General features: G+C 39.8%; 1 protein-coding gene across 1 annotated transcript in view; it reads right to left on the reverse strand.

Annotated features, from left to right (window-relative positions):
* POT1 (protection of telomeres 1) overlaps positions 1–14,486 on the reverse strand; it is a 173,258-nt gene that overhangs the window by 131,911 nt on the left and 26,861 nt on the right. Inside the window, exons 4-5 of the mRNA XM_019543458.1 lie at positions 3,689–3,799; positions 637–684 (exon numbers count right to left, since the gene is read on the reverse strand). Of these exons, the coding sequence (XP_019399003.1) occupies positions 637–684; positions 3,689–3,799 (159 nt within the window). The remainder of the gene's footprint in view (positions 1–636; positions 685–3,688; positions 3,800–14,486) is intronic.

Consider the following 14,486-nt stretch of genomic DNA (forward strand, 5'->3'; position numbering starts at 1 on the left):
CGGAAGGGACCTAGGTAGATCATCTAGTCCGACCCCCTGCCTTGGCAGGAAAGAGCACCGGGGTCAGATGACCCCAGCCCAGCTGGATGCATACCCTTTGAACATGCCTGACTGAAATTTTGAGATCTTGGCAGGAAATATATTACAAAGGTATACAATATTATTTGCAAATTGTTTAGTGCAGAGGTTCTCAAACTGTAGTCTGCAGACCACCACTGGTTCACGAGCTCCATTCAGGTGGTCTGCAGAAAAGTGACCTAAGGTAAAAGCTGATAAACATTACATGCAACTTCCCAGAACTTTGCTCAAAAAAAGAGGCACATCCGTTGCATTAGAGAGGTAAGACTACTGACAATAAAACAGGAGTTGTGTGCTTTGATCTGTAGAACAAAAACAAGTCTATTAAGTGGTCTGCCAAGACCCTCAGCAATTTTCAAGTGATCTATGAAAAAAAAAGTTTGAGAACCACTGGTTTAGTATATTTTCCATGCATTCGAAATGCACAACCAAAGAAATGGCTGTTGAAAAATTAGCTACCAGAAAAGGAGACAGAAGTTTTCCACACATTCATTTTAACTTAGAGTGAATCTTTTTAATGTTCTATTGAATGTTAAAATGACGAAAATGTAAACTTACCGTGGATGCAATTTCGGAAGCAGTGATTGGGCTTGACTTTGTATAAATCTGAGCAAAAGAAATGGTCAGCAGATTCACAGATTACAAATTTGAAAACACAATATAATACAATAGTCTAAGAAATAAAAATTGAAACTGCTTGACATTTAAAAAAAATCTTTATTCTCAAACAAAAGGACAAGTCCAACTTTAGGTTCTACAAAATAAGTCAACAAAATGTTTTTCCTCTTCCTTTGTGCATAATCTATGAAACCACCCAGAGTAAAACTAAGCTTTACAGAGAAATAGAAAGGTATATTTATTTCCAACTATACTGGAATATTATAAAAATAAACAACCTATAAAAAGATACATGAAATCTATTAAAAGATCAAAAAGATTTGGTGAGGTTTTATAAACATAGTACGTTTAGTTTGTGCGAGTTCTACAGCTTCTTCAAGGGATAAATTAACTTCCATTTTTAGTGATTCTTAAGATTTTTCTTTAAAAAATGCTCACAGTATACTAAACAGAGCTAAATATTCCTCTAAGCCATATTCTGAGTTTGCTAATGGCGCTAACAATACTCAAAGCAGAAGGCAGGACACTAAAAAAACACAAGGCATTAAAGGATCCTATGCTGGACTCTTCCTGTCAGCAGAGGATCACTATAGTGGAATACAGCTCTGAACCATACTCAGACAAATCCCCTAAATTGGGAAGCAGAAGCTAGAGGTCATGGCTGCCAGGCAAGTATGATAGTTTTCCCATGGCAAGTGAATCTTCCCTGAATATTTTTACCCATATTATAGCCACTTGATGCCTCAATGATGAAGATGTGCTTTGATCATCAACTACTTTGACTGCATAGAGTATTATTTTATTTTAAAATAATTACAGAAAGTTGTTTTAAAATTGGCTTGTGGTTTGTTGTGATCAAGAAACTAGTATAAAAGCGCAAGATTCACAAAGGAATTTGAGCATGTAAACCCCATACAAGTGCAGGACAACAATTCACAGAACCCAGGGCCTTCCCCTTTTCATGGATGCACCACCATCACTGTGCCACAAAGTCATGTTTCCACTTCTGAAGAAAAAAAAAATACAAACCAGACATCAGTACACAGAGTACCAAAGTCTAGGCAGGGAGTTTTAGGCTGTGAATCCTATGCACATGCTTAACTCAGGCTCCATGTAGATAGGGAAAACAGGATTTCTGACCCTTCTTTTCAGCATATCCTGTTGGATGACTTGCCTGTTCCCTTACCAGTGAATCTCCTTCATAGGCATTTTTCTTCTACCTCTACCCAGTTTAAAATATAGGGCTTAACTAGGGTTTGTGTCCTGTACTTGCAGAGCCAGGTGCCTGAAAGCAGTGTGGAAAAGCTCACATTGTCATGCCTGAGCCCCTTCGTGGCTCTTACCCAAAGTCACTAAGACTTTCCCCAGCTACTATTCATGTATGTTAATTTTTATAGTATTTATGCTTTCTATTTGCTGTGATTGTCATCAACTGTGAACAATAACAGGTTGCATTATAACACATTTGTAATTGTTCACAATTGTATTATGACTTTATACAATTTTCCACAGAGGTTCATTTGAGGAAATTTCATTCAACCATTTTGATTTTAAAAATTTTAAAAATTTCTTCTCATTAAAAACAAAACAAAACAAAACAAAAAATCAATTAGAAACTTTTATTCAGATAAGAGTTTGAAGTTTGACACTTAGCCCATAACTGCCCGTATATTAGGGTGTTTTACACGTAAGGGCAGACAAGGTTCTTTGTGTAAATCTGATATCTTTTATGTCCTTAGACCAGCACAGTTACAACTTATACCCCTAACTATAAGTAAGGGGAAAATTTAAAATGCAAGTTGTAGTGGTCAAAAAGTCAAAGTATGCTCAGAATAGTTATCAACACACCAAAAGGCAGTCTACCTTCTTTGATATTAAGTGGGTACTAGTAGGGGAAAAAAAATTGTAAGGCTCCCTGTTTAGTATGGCAATACCTGAAACTGCTGCTTGGATAATTTACATGAGTAATACTGGAAATATCTCGTTGAAATATACAGCAAAGATAATTAAAGATTGGCTTATGAAAAACAAGAGAAAGTTACAAGACTGAAATGGAAATAAAACCATACACACACAGTATTTGGGTCTCTTCATAATTTCACTGCTCTCTGTAGTACTCAGATTCTGAAGTTTAATTTAAGAAATATTTCTATCTTTTGTACTGTAGACAAAGAGATTCCTACGTAAGCAGATGTTCTGGTGACGTCTTATCCCAGCCAGAGGCAGAAGCAAAAGAAGGTAATCATTACTTCCACATCTCAAAAGCAAGCATCCAGTCAACAACATTTTTATATATGTTAATGATATTTAAACACATTTTTTCCAGAAAAATAAGATTTATAACACTAGATTAATATAACCTTTAGTGCTGCACAGATGAAAAGAAAGGGTTTGAAAATTATAGTTAAGGTTTAGTTTTATTGTGTGCCTCTAGGAAATGGCACAAAACTTGCAGCAGGAGGAGACAGGAGCTTATAGCAGTCTTTAGGCAACAAATAAAACTGGGGTGTGGGGGTGGAGATTTGCCATTTGGGTTCAGGACTCTAAAAGCCCTATCACTCTTGTTCCACTGATGGGAGAATCTCCCTGCTCCATATTACAAACAGCAGTAATAACCAAGGCCACTAAGCATATTGTAATTTACTCCATAAATTTTGCAACGTTACACCAGCTGGAAAAAATGGACTTAGAAAAAAATTGCAACTTGCCCGAGTGAACATTACTGTAAAGTCTTTAAGGATTAGATCTATTTTTTTAAATGTTGCCTACATAAATATACAGTAAGGAATGTTGATGTATTTACTTTTTAATGTACCATAAGATTTGTCTTGCATTTGAAAATGTTTTGCACTAAAATTGGCTATTTCTTGACAAGGAATCTGCGAAACCTATAGCGAATAACTTTTTCTCTTTCTCATTGTTTCACTTCAGATAAATAACAAATCAATGCCAATTTGGGTACTTAAAGTAGCAAACATACTTAGCCACATACATAAATGGTTGATCCAGCTTCTTCTGACACTTCCAAGTGACAGCAATGTCTGCCATCTTCACTTGCAGAAGGTGAGGTTGCCAAATTAAATCCAGCTATTAACAAGGTGTCCTATTAAAAAATATAAAATTAAACCAATAACTGACACTCTCTCTCAGAAATACTGTATACTCATACCAACTTCCTATGAATGTCAACAGCCCTGTAAAATATCAGCCCAATATTACATTGTGTTAAAGTGATCACCAAAACAAAAAACAAGATTTGTATCTGCTAGTAGCTCCAGTACATGTAAAATCAACATGCAATTTCTGCACTGGGAAATATATATTAAATTATTCTTTTGCTGAAAACTAGACTACAGCTTCAGCTAAGCCCTGGTTCCAAATATTTCCCAAATTCAAAACCCTGGCACATCTCATCACGGTCTAGACTAATGGAATTCTATGTCTGCACTACAATTCAGTCAAGCTGATCAGAATATTTCCTCTTCAGGCCTTAAATATCTACAAGGACACATGGAAAATACACCCTTTCTTTATTTCATACATTATTTGTAATCCCAAATCTGATCACTTTTAGAGGAGTTTTTTTTGTTTTTTTTAAGTAAGTGCATTCATAACAGAACATAGTGCTGTTATTGGGGGAAGATGGGTACCTCTTCAACCAGAAGGAAAGTCAGAAATGCCACAGGGAGCACCGTGCATGTATGTATGCATGCACTTCAACAAAGAGGATGCAAGAAGTACTTATTTCCAAAGAAATTTCTAACTAATGGAGTGAGCAAAATGAGTTCTAAAGCATTCTAAAGATTAAGCAGAAGAGTAGCACTAAAAAGGCACAAAAATTTTGTCCTTGAAACATATAATTCACATTGTTATAAGTGTCCTTTAGCAACATAAGCAACTTACTATTAGTATATTTTATAAATAAAATCTTACATGTATGTATGAATATTTTTAAAAGCCATTCTTTCAACGTAAGTTTTTAATACGGAAAAATATGCTTCAGTCTCTTTCTATTCCTTCTTAAAAAGGCTGCTAGCACAGCAGCTCATCTGGCATAGAGCCCAAAGAAAGTTATTTTATGAAGTTACCTTTCACAAAGGTACTCCCTATGTTATAGGTTTGAGGGGGTTTTGTTTTATTTTTAATAGTTTTTAAATGTCAGTGATTTAAAAGATATATTAAAAGTCACAATGGAACACACTGACATGAAAAGGTTCTACTTGAGGGAGAATGCTATACCACTGGTTTGTCAGAAACAGAGCATATGTCACAAGGAGAAAGAAAAGATTAGTACCTTTCCTTTTTTAGATAAGGAAAATGGTGAAAACTAAGGAACTTCCTTCATCTGCATGCTTTAGCCATTTTGTACCTCTACAGTACATTTACCGACATAAATTTAAGGGATACCCAACAATGACCTTAATAGAAGTGGCAAGTCAAAATGTACGTTACAATACATTTTGTACGCATACAAATTTCAGGCAAGCCTCAGAGGTTAGGACATTCAAGTACAAACAACAGACAGCAGAATCAATGGTTTTACTTGGTTTATACTTTCAGTAATAGCAGAATATTAGGAGTGTGAGAAGTGGGCCCTATTCAATTAGGTTTCAGCCCAATCAGGGACAGTGATTCGATTCAATGATCAAATCACTGATTCGGACATAGACACAACTTTACGAGTTTTTTCTACATACCTTGAGGTACCAGACGCGGCTCATGATCTTTGCCATGCTGGGGCGCATGGAGCGTCCCACAGGAATGCAGGGGGCGGGGGCTCTCCTTGTGCTTGGCAATGAACCCAGAAGTAGACTGGAAGTACTTCCAGTCCACTTCCAGGTCTGCCAGCGATAGCACTGCCCCCCCACCACGCATCCCCAGCTTGGCTATCGGCTACAGGAGGACCCCGGGTGCCTCCCCCCCAACCCAGGAGGCACCAGTCACCAAGCCAGGAGGGCACAGGGCAGGGCTCAACGCACTCCCCAGCAGACCCTTGAAGTGGGCTGTAAGTGCTTCTGGTCCACTTCTGGGTCTGCTGTCGAGTGCGCTGGGGAGCCCCCCATGCTCCCGTGGGACACTCCATGCACCCCAGCATCACAACACTCACAAACCCCTGCTACCTAGAGGTATGTAGAAAAAACATTTAAAGCTGTGTCTACATCTGAATCTCCAAATCTTTCTGTATCAATTTGGAAAGTTCTGATTTGATTCAGAGAGATTCAAGGTTCTCCGATTCAATTCGGATTTGGACATTCAACCACTAAATTGGACTGAATCTCTGCCAAATAGAATCAGGGACCGAAGCTTCACACAGCCCTACAGAATATACAATGATGAGATTTAAACAAATTTGAGGTCACAAAGTTAACTATAGCAGCTGAAGACACAAAGGAAAAGCTGTCATAAAGATTCACTACATCATGATAATGCTTCAATACACTCCTCGCTGTGATTTATAATTTGTGTTGCAGTGGTATCTAATAACTACAATAAAAAACGAAAGCACTTCACTATGCTAAGTACGGTTTGTACATACTAAAGTCATAGCAGCGACCACAATGCAATCCAGACTAATAGCCAAGGCTAATAGCCAAGTCTAAAACACTTCAAAAGGAAGTTGTACAAATAGGGTATCTAAAGCAAAGAGAAATGAAGACTTTGCTCTTGGGCACAGCAAATCAGAGGCAGTCACATAGATTTCCAGTCTCTCTCTCTAACCAGTAAGGTTTTATATTTTTTGCATTGAATGAAAAGTAAGGTCCCTTATATTTAGCTGCTCCAAATCCTAAAATGAGAATAAATAATACCAGAACTTTTCAATTTTAATGTATGATCATGGATCTGTGAAGTAAGGATAACCCAACTGATATCTCACCACCCTTTTGAGATGCAGCTCAGATTTTAAGAAACTGACAGATACCTTGAAGAAAAGATAATGTTTTATATGAACCACCAATAGTTCATATAAAATGAGATAAACTCTAGGCACCATCAGAAGTTGAAGTTAGACTTAAAGCAAACACAGTAGAATCCACAGTCTTTAAATATTCATTATGCCTCGTGCAGAAGAATTTCCGTGCAGACTTTATTCAAAAAGAAAAAAATACACGGTGTATAACTGATAGTAGCAACTATCAGTTTGTTGTATCCATACTGATATTAACATTGAGCGAAACTATAAAAGAAACCATCAGTCAACCAACCGTGCATAAAGAGGTCATAGCTGAATTACCTTTACAGTATGTGAAATGAATGACATTAAAGTTGTAATATCTAAAGATTTTCTTTGTAAGCAGAATGCTTCAGACAATGCTTAATTGGTCTAAAAATAATTTCATATGCATTTAAATATCAATGATCTTTGGTGAAGAATTAAAATTTTGAAAACATTTAGGAAAAATAGATGCAAAACAGTCTGGTAAATTAAGATCAAAGTCCACTACAATGGATAATCAACTATATAAAAGTTGAAACTATATAGTTCTAGAAACTATGAAACTATATAAAATATAGATTAATTAAACAGACAGAGGATAAATGTGTCTCTTGTACCTTCCCATATCTTCTGCATGTATTTATTTTTCCTACTGTATTGAAAAACTTTGATCTTGGTTAATGAATAGTGGGATAAGTAATGATCTCAGACATACACTTAAATATATCGCTGACTCGACTTCAGGTTCCTCAGACTCATAGAATGAAAAGCCTTTTTCTGAACTGAAAATGTTAAGTGGTCTGCAATTCTTTTGAGAGACTCACAAGGTCATTCAACTAAAACTAATTTTCCTATTAGGCATTCCAAAAACTTACAGTTTACTTAAGGTTACCAAGTATGTGCTTCCTTCAAACACTACTGACCTAAGCATCTATCCTTATAGGAAGGATAGTGGATGGACAGTTCATACGACTCTATGCATTTCACATGAATACATCTGGTCCATCTCACACCACCCAGTAAAGCTTTGCCTTGCTCCCTGCTTGCTCACTCCCAATACAGACTTAGGAATCCTAATACAGGAAGGCCTAGAATAGGTGCAAGAAGAGCCAAGATTGACAGCTCAATTAAACCTGTGATGAATTAGGGATTTCCAAAATCAAACTAAGGCAGGGGCTCCCTATTTTTCTGAGCTGCTGAAGCCACCCGTGGCACAAGCCCAACTTTTACAACTGGATTTCCACAGGAGCTTGTGACCAGAAATCAGGATCATAACCATTTAGTTTGGAAAGAGCTGAACCAAGCTCTTGATCCAGCAAGACATTGAGCACTTTGGCCCTGATCCAGCAAAATATAAGAGCTACATCAGGCAGGTGAGTAGTACCCTTGAATGAAATTAGACTGCTCAGAGAAGTGAAGTCAAATGTGCTTAAGTACTCTGCTGGATCAAGTGTGTAATGTAAGACCTGTCCTTCTTGGTGGCCATTAAACATGCAGCTCCAAAACAAAAACCAAAATGACTTGTTTTTCTTTACAAACCATACTTTTGTAAGCTTCCAGAACCCATTTAATGTTTGTAAAACAAAAGATTTGGGAAAAAGACAAAATTCAGCAACAAGCAGAATTTAACAATTATAGCTTATACTAGCAAATTGCCCATCATGAATCGCCAGGGTGGGGGGAGAAGAGGGGACGGAGATAGAGCACCACCACCCAGCACCGTCACTCCGCCTCTGGCCCTGTGCATCCCTCCACGTTTTGTTCCCTCACCCCCTGCTGCTCTACTCCGCACCACCACGTGCTCCCAGGAACCAGGGAAGGGGGGCAGGAGGGAGAGAAGCTTGCTTGCAGTGGTGGCTGCTGACACCCAGCAGCATGAAACATGCTCTCCCTCCCTCCCCCTCTCCGCCGGCTCATCAGGGTCAGGCAGCAGCAGAACAGTGGGTGCATTGCCACTGGAAACCCCCGCTTCTCGCTCCCCTCCCTCCCTCTCTCCCCCTTCCTCACCGCCTCGCCTTCCGTACCAGCTGCTGTTGGGCGGAAGGGAGGGGGCAAGCAGCAGCTCCCTTATCCCTTCTGTCCATAATGCTTCAGGCCCTCACAGCCAATTGGCACGTGCACTTCTCAGCAGAGCATGCGCAGTTGGCCCTGAGAATTATGGACAGACAGACTAAGGCTTTTATTATATTAGAATGCACATCTAGCTCCTCACCATTTATCAAATGTCTGGCAGTTTTAATAAAAATAAATCTATCAGAATATTAGCTGCTAGAATTTCCAGAAACAGAAGCTGTTAAGGTAAACAGCTACTACTGAATATTTAGAGTTAATAAAATTGCTTAAAAACCACTGAAAACAAAATCATTTGCTGAAAAAAAAAAAAACCCCACCTGCAATCTCCCATAAGGGTAATAAATGTTTACCTGTATCTTTCCCTGAGATATTTCTCATTTTAGTAGAATAAGGAACCTGGTAGGCAGCCTGTTACACTTATGCAAAACATACTGTTGTGTTGTTCTAAGACACTCAACAAGGGTATAATTTATTCACTCTCATGGGGTATATTTTTCTTCAGTTTTAGCATAAATAAATCAAGGATTACATTCTTCTGCTCTGCTGTGAAATCAATGCAATGTATATGAAAGTATATATAAAATTCAAGAATTAACAAAGCACTACCCAACTAGTGGTCTGCAAACTGCATGCAGCCCAAGGGCTCCCACCTGGCTGCCATGCTTTCCTTTCCCCCTCCCCAGTTGCTCCTGGCCCAGTACCTGAGCTATGGATGTGACAGATAAACAAGCTGGGATACCAGCACAGCAGGTGGGTCGTGCCTGTGGCTGGGACAGGGAGACAGGTACTGTACACAGGGTGGAATGAGGGAGGAGGAAGGAGGGGGAGTAGACAAGCTACTTTTGCTGCTGACCTGTCAGAGTGCCTGGGAGAGAGGGAAAGCTGGGCTACTCGTGATAGCAACATGGTGCAAGGGCATTGCTGGACAGCCCATAGAGCTGGGAGAAGGGGAGAGCCGAATTGCCCATGCTATGCAAGCAGCTCAGGGGGAAAAACAGGGTGTGTGTGCAGCCAATGCAGCTTGCAGCCCCTGGTTGTGTGGTAACCAGAGCACGTGGTCCCAGATGCTCAGAAGCTGAGTGGCCCCGATTTAATACATACAAAAGAAGGCTTTCCTATAGCAACATTTATGAAAGGCATAACCTGGAAAGGTTCAGTTCACCCAATGCTGTGGTAATCTGTTTTCATAGGGCAACTAATTCTGATGCATATTTTGATGTATTACTAGAGGTGAGAAAACACATAGGCTCAGCTGCCTGCACTATAACAAGGTATACTACCATCTGAACTACAAAGTTAGAGCAACCCTGACATTTGCATTTTATCTCAAATTACCAAATTCTTCATTTTTGTTAACACAAGATGCTGAATCTGAGGCTTTATGAAAATTCTCCTAAGTAACTGAAGAGAAATGGAGAGAGGATATTTTCAGATCCCTCTTCTCCAAAACCTCAGGCTACAATGTTCTCTAATCCAAGATGTGGCATATTCTCCTTCTAAGACTGTCACGTAATCCAAATTTATTTTCTTCTACAGAAACACAACCAAGACCCTCTCCTTCACCTCCCCTTATTATACATGGGGTCTAATATATAAGAAAGCAGTAATAAATCCCATCCCTTCCCTACAAGCTGTATACCTGTCCTTTCGGCTATCAGATTCTTTCAAAATCCCAACCTACTTCTCTCCAACACCTTCTTCCAGAGACGTAAGTGAAGACCACTTATAATCAAATTGCAGCTCTTAGAGTATTTCACTTATGCAGCTCCTTCAATAAAAGAAGTTGAGATAAGACCGAAGCAACAGAAAAAACGGGATTTATAGACATGAGAAGTGGCAAGCTATAAGGCTCTTGCTAACAGGTTTCTCACTTGGACAGTAAATCTCACTTTACTTGGTTGTGAGTATTTGCTTGCCTCATCTTTACTCCAGTGATCAAGAATTATTCTGGGAATGGCTACATGAATCCTCATTCTCTCATGGGCTCTGTGGCAGAAGGCCACCTCTGTTTCTCCCCAAAAACTCTGCTCTGTGACAGTTTGGTTAGGATGGGCCCTGCAGAGGGTATACACCTTACTCCATCTCTTTAGGTAACCCGAGCTGGATACATTCCTGAAGGAGAAGGGAAATCTGCTCCCTCTGCCTATGTGACTGGCATCACATATCTAGGTGAGGGGCTTGGGCTCCCTGGTGGGCTAGAGATTGCCTCTCTGCCCAGCAACCAGTGATGCATTTCAAATTGGCTGGCTGACAGCCAACAGGTGCTGGCCTCCATTGGGCCAGGTAAATGAGGTCATAAGGGTTAAGTTAAGGACTGCCCAGGAGAAAGGGGCAGCAACCATGAGGAGGACTTAGAGAGAGAGAAGAGCTGGAACATCTGAAACTTAGTCTCTCTCTCAAAACTCATGATCAAAGAACTGCCTGCCTCCGGAAGGAATCTCCACCTGCCTCTGGATGATGCTTGTGATTAAGCTACCTGAGATCTAACTAGATATATAGCTTGCAGTAACTCAGATGTGGGATCAAAGGCTACTCTAGCCACCCTGTTTGCTCTATGGGATTTCTCTGATACTACTCAATTCTGTACCCTATTCCAACCCTACTCCTTGTAACCAATAAAGTCCTCTTTTGTACCTAGCGTGGGAGACTTACTGGAAGTGGGTCTGGATTATGCCTTGGGGTCCCCTTGGTTTGGCTGACTACAGGAGACCACTACTTGTGCTTCCAACTGAGGGAAGCACCCCAAGTTCTTGAAGCCAGTGAAGTACCCTTGAGGGTTACTAAGGCCTGTGTTTCCCAGGGGGCACAGTGCCAGAATCAAGTCCGTCCCTGGGTGGTGGCAACTCTATTAAATAAAATGTTGATGTTTTGAATAAAGAAACTTAAAAAAAAATATGGTGCACATTTAGAACTAACTGCTTTATTAAATACTAGCAGTAAACCTGTTATAGTATTAGAAATATGAACTGTGGTTAGTGAATTAACCCACTTATGCCAGGTTGCCCTGAGGAAATTTTTTCTAAAATGCCTAAATGAAAGTCATTTGAGCTTAAGTTCCTACTTGCATATTTCTTTTTAAACAAGACAACCATTTTTTACCTAGGCTGTTTTGAAAAATTTCATCCGCTTTCTTTCAACTCATAAAAATCTCATCCTGCCCCTTTTTATTCATAGGCTGGTCAAGAAAAGCAAGCTTTCCTCCTTTTTTTGACTCCCAGTCAATTTTTCAGCTTAGAATATTTTCTTTATTTAGACTGGTCCATTCATGCGGCACCTGCAGAAACAGCTACAGCTGGTAAAAGCTGATTTAGCTCTTCAACAAACCTGGGTTCCTGGTGCTAGCAACCTCTTTGAGTTCAACAGTGTGACTTTCTGTAAAACATACTTGGTAAACATATACTCCTTAAATAGTTCACTGCTAGCTGAAATTTATTATGGTTGGCATGAATGATTAGCAGATGCCCATGTCATAGCAGCATTTTCCTTTTTGGCAGTTAGGTATCTACCCTGGTATTTTGTGTTAAGAACACTGGCAAGAAATCCATCTACTTCTTTACTGCCTGCAATTTAACTTTGCTGTTGGATTTTTCTTGCTTTGTTTGTTGAAGCTCTTTCCAAATGCAACCGCATCTGCAAACTTTCTGTAATTTCTCCAACGCTACGGAAATAAGTTTTAATATATGCAACATATCTTTAACATTTCTCTTGAGTTCAATGTTGACTACTATAACTTTGACACTTTAATCAATATTGTCACAATTTTCTTCACAGTGGTCACAAGAGGCCAGTTAGTTCTTAATAAACAGCTCAAAGCAGTCAACCACTCAATTCCATCATACATCTTGGGGAAGAATTAGCTTGGTTCCTCCATCTTTCTTCAGTGAAGCTGAAGCAAACTGGTTGGTATGGAAGTATTTTGCAATTTCAACATTTTTCTTTATTCCTGGAATACTTAAATCTTTGGCTAAAAGATTTGGATAAAAGCTTCAGGTATGCTTCATTATCTTCCTCCAAGTTTCCATTTGAAGCATAAGGTTCCAATACCTGCGAACACTTTGCTGATTGTTTGCACCCAGTAGCATAGACCCTGAATCCCTCGCAGGGTTAAGCCTCTAATACATGGAATCTTGTAATGACCCTTCTAGCTTCAGACTAGGGGAAACACCATGTATCTGGGTCCATGAAGGCAGTTTTCCTTAAGCATTCCCAGGGATAACTGTTCTTCTGGTGTGGTTTAGTACCTGCCAAGGTGTTGGGGCTTAAAGCCTACTTTATGGAAATGGGAGGCTCCTCCCTAGCTCGTTCCTGTGGCCATATGGCTGAAGGCAGGCAAAAATTGGGGACATATGAATCCCAAGCCTCCAGGCTTAGGCCTGCACATAGGATGCCCGCCGAAAGACTTTGGAAATATCTGATACACCTTGGGGGGGATGGAGGATGTTTGCCGATTGTAGGGCCACTTATGGTTCTGGACTGACTCATGAATTTGGACTTGATTTGGCTTGTTTGGCTTGGAACATGAAACATTTCTTAAAAAGAAAAAAAAAAGCTATGTCTTTTAAAGACAGACCACAAAAGTTAGACATTTTCTCCCTCGTTCTTATACAGATGAAAATCAGCCTTTAACTACAGAATTTTTCGTAGAGGCTCATGAACTCAAACATTTTATTTAAATTATTTTAATAGATTACACTAAAATTTATACCTTATCCTATACTGTATTAAACTGAAATTTCATTTTAAGCTGGTTTATTTTTAAAAAAGAAAGTTTAATTATAATTTAAATAAAAAAATTAAAAATTCAATTTAATTAAAAAAAATCAGGGTTTTTTATTTTTTTAAAAAAATCATAGCTTCTTCCCTCCCTGGTCTGTATTTCCCCAGATGTTCCTTTGTCTCCATCTTAAAGATGGTCACTGCATTTGTTCTTTTCCAGTCATTTAGGACTTTACCCAACCCTCCAAGTTTTCTCAAAAAGGACAGCCGGTGACTCCAGGGACGTATGGAATCACTGCTCTTACTTTTCATATATCTACAGAATTCCTTTTTATTGCAGGAAACCATAGGCCAGTTAGTCTTACCTTGGTCCTAGGTAAGCTGTTTGAGAGAATTATCCTGGTGCATGTCAACAAGGGACCAGCAGGGGAGATTATGTTTAGAGGCAACCAACATGGGTTCATTAGAGGCAGGTCCTGTCAGACCAACCTGGTGGCCTTCTGACCAGGTCACAAAATCCTTAGACGCAGATGTCGTGGTGGACAGTCTTTCTGGACTTTAGGAAGGCCTTCAACACTGTCTCTCGCCCTGTTCTCATTAAAAAAAAAACTAGAAGACTGTGGCATCGATACCTACACAGTCAGATGGGTCACTAATTGGCTGGAGGCCCGCACTCAGAGTGGTGGTAGACGAGTCTTACTCTACTTGGAGGGATGTGGGCAGTGGGGTTCTGCAGGGCTTGGTCCTCGGGCCCGCACTGTTCAACGTCTTCATTAGTGACTTGGACAAGGGGGTAAAAGCACCATGTTAAAGCACCCTGTTCAAATACACAGATGACACTAAAGATGTAGGGAGAAGTGAGCATGCTAGAAGGGAGGAATAGGCTGCAATTGCACCTGGACAGGTTACAGGGGTGGGCGGATGAGAACAGGATGGGTTTCAACACTGACAAGTGCAGGGTACTGCACCTGGGGAGGAAGAACCAGAAGCAGACTTACTCGCTGGGGAACTCCTTTCTCGTCCGTACAGAGGAAGAAAAGGATATTGGAGTCACTACTGATGCCAA

The sequence above is a fragment of the Crocodylus porosus genome, unplaced genomic scaffold, assembly GCF_001723895.1.
Source record: "Crocodylus porosus isolate Cpor-Errol unplaced genomic scaffold, CroPor_comp1, whole genome shotgun sequence".
Taxonomy (NCBI): domain Eukaryota; kingdom Metazoa; phylum Chordata; order Crocodylia; family Crocodylidae; genus Crocodylus; species Crocodylus porosus.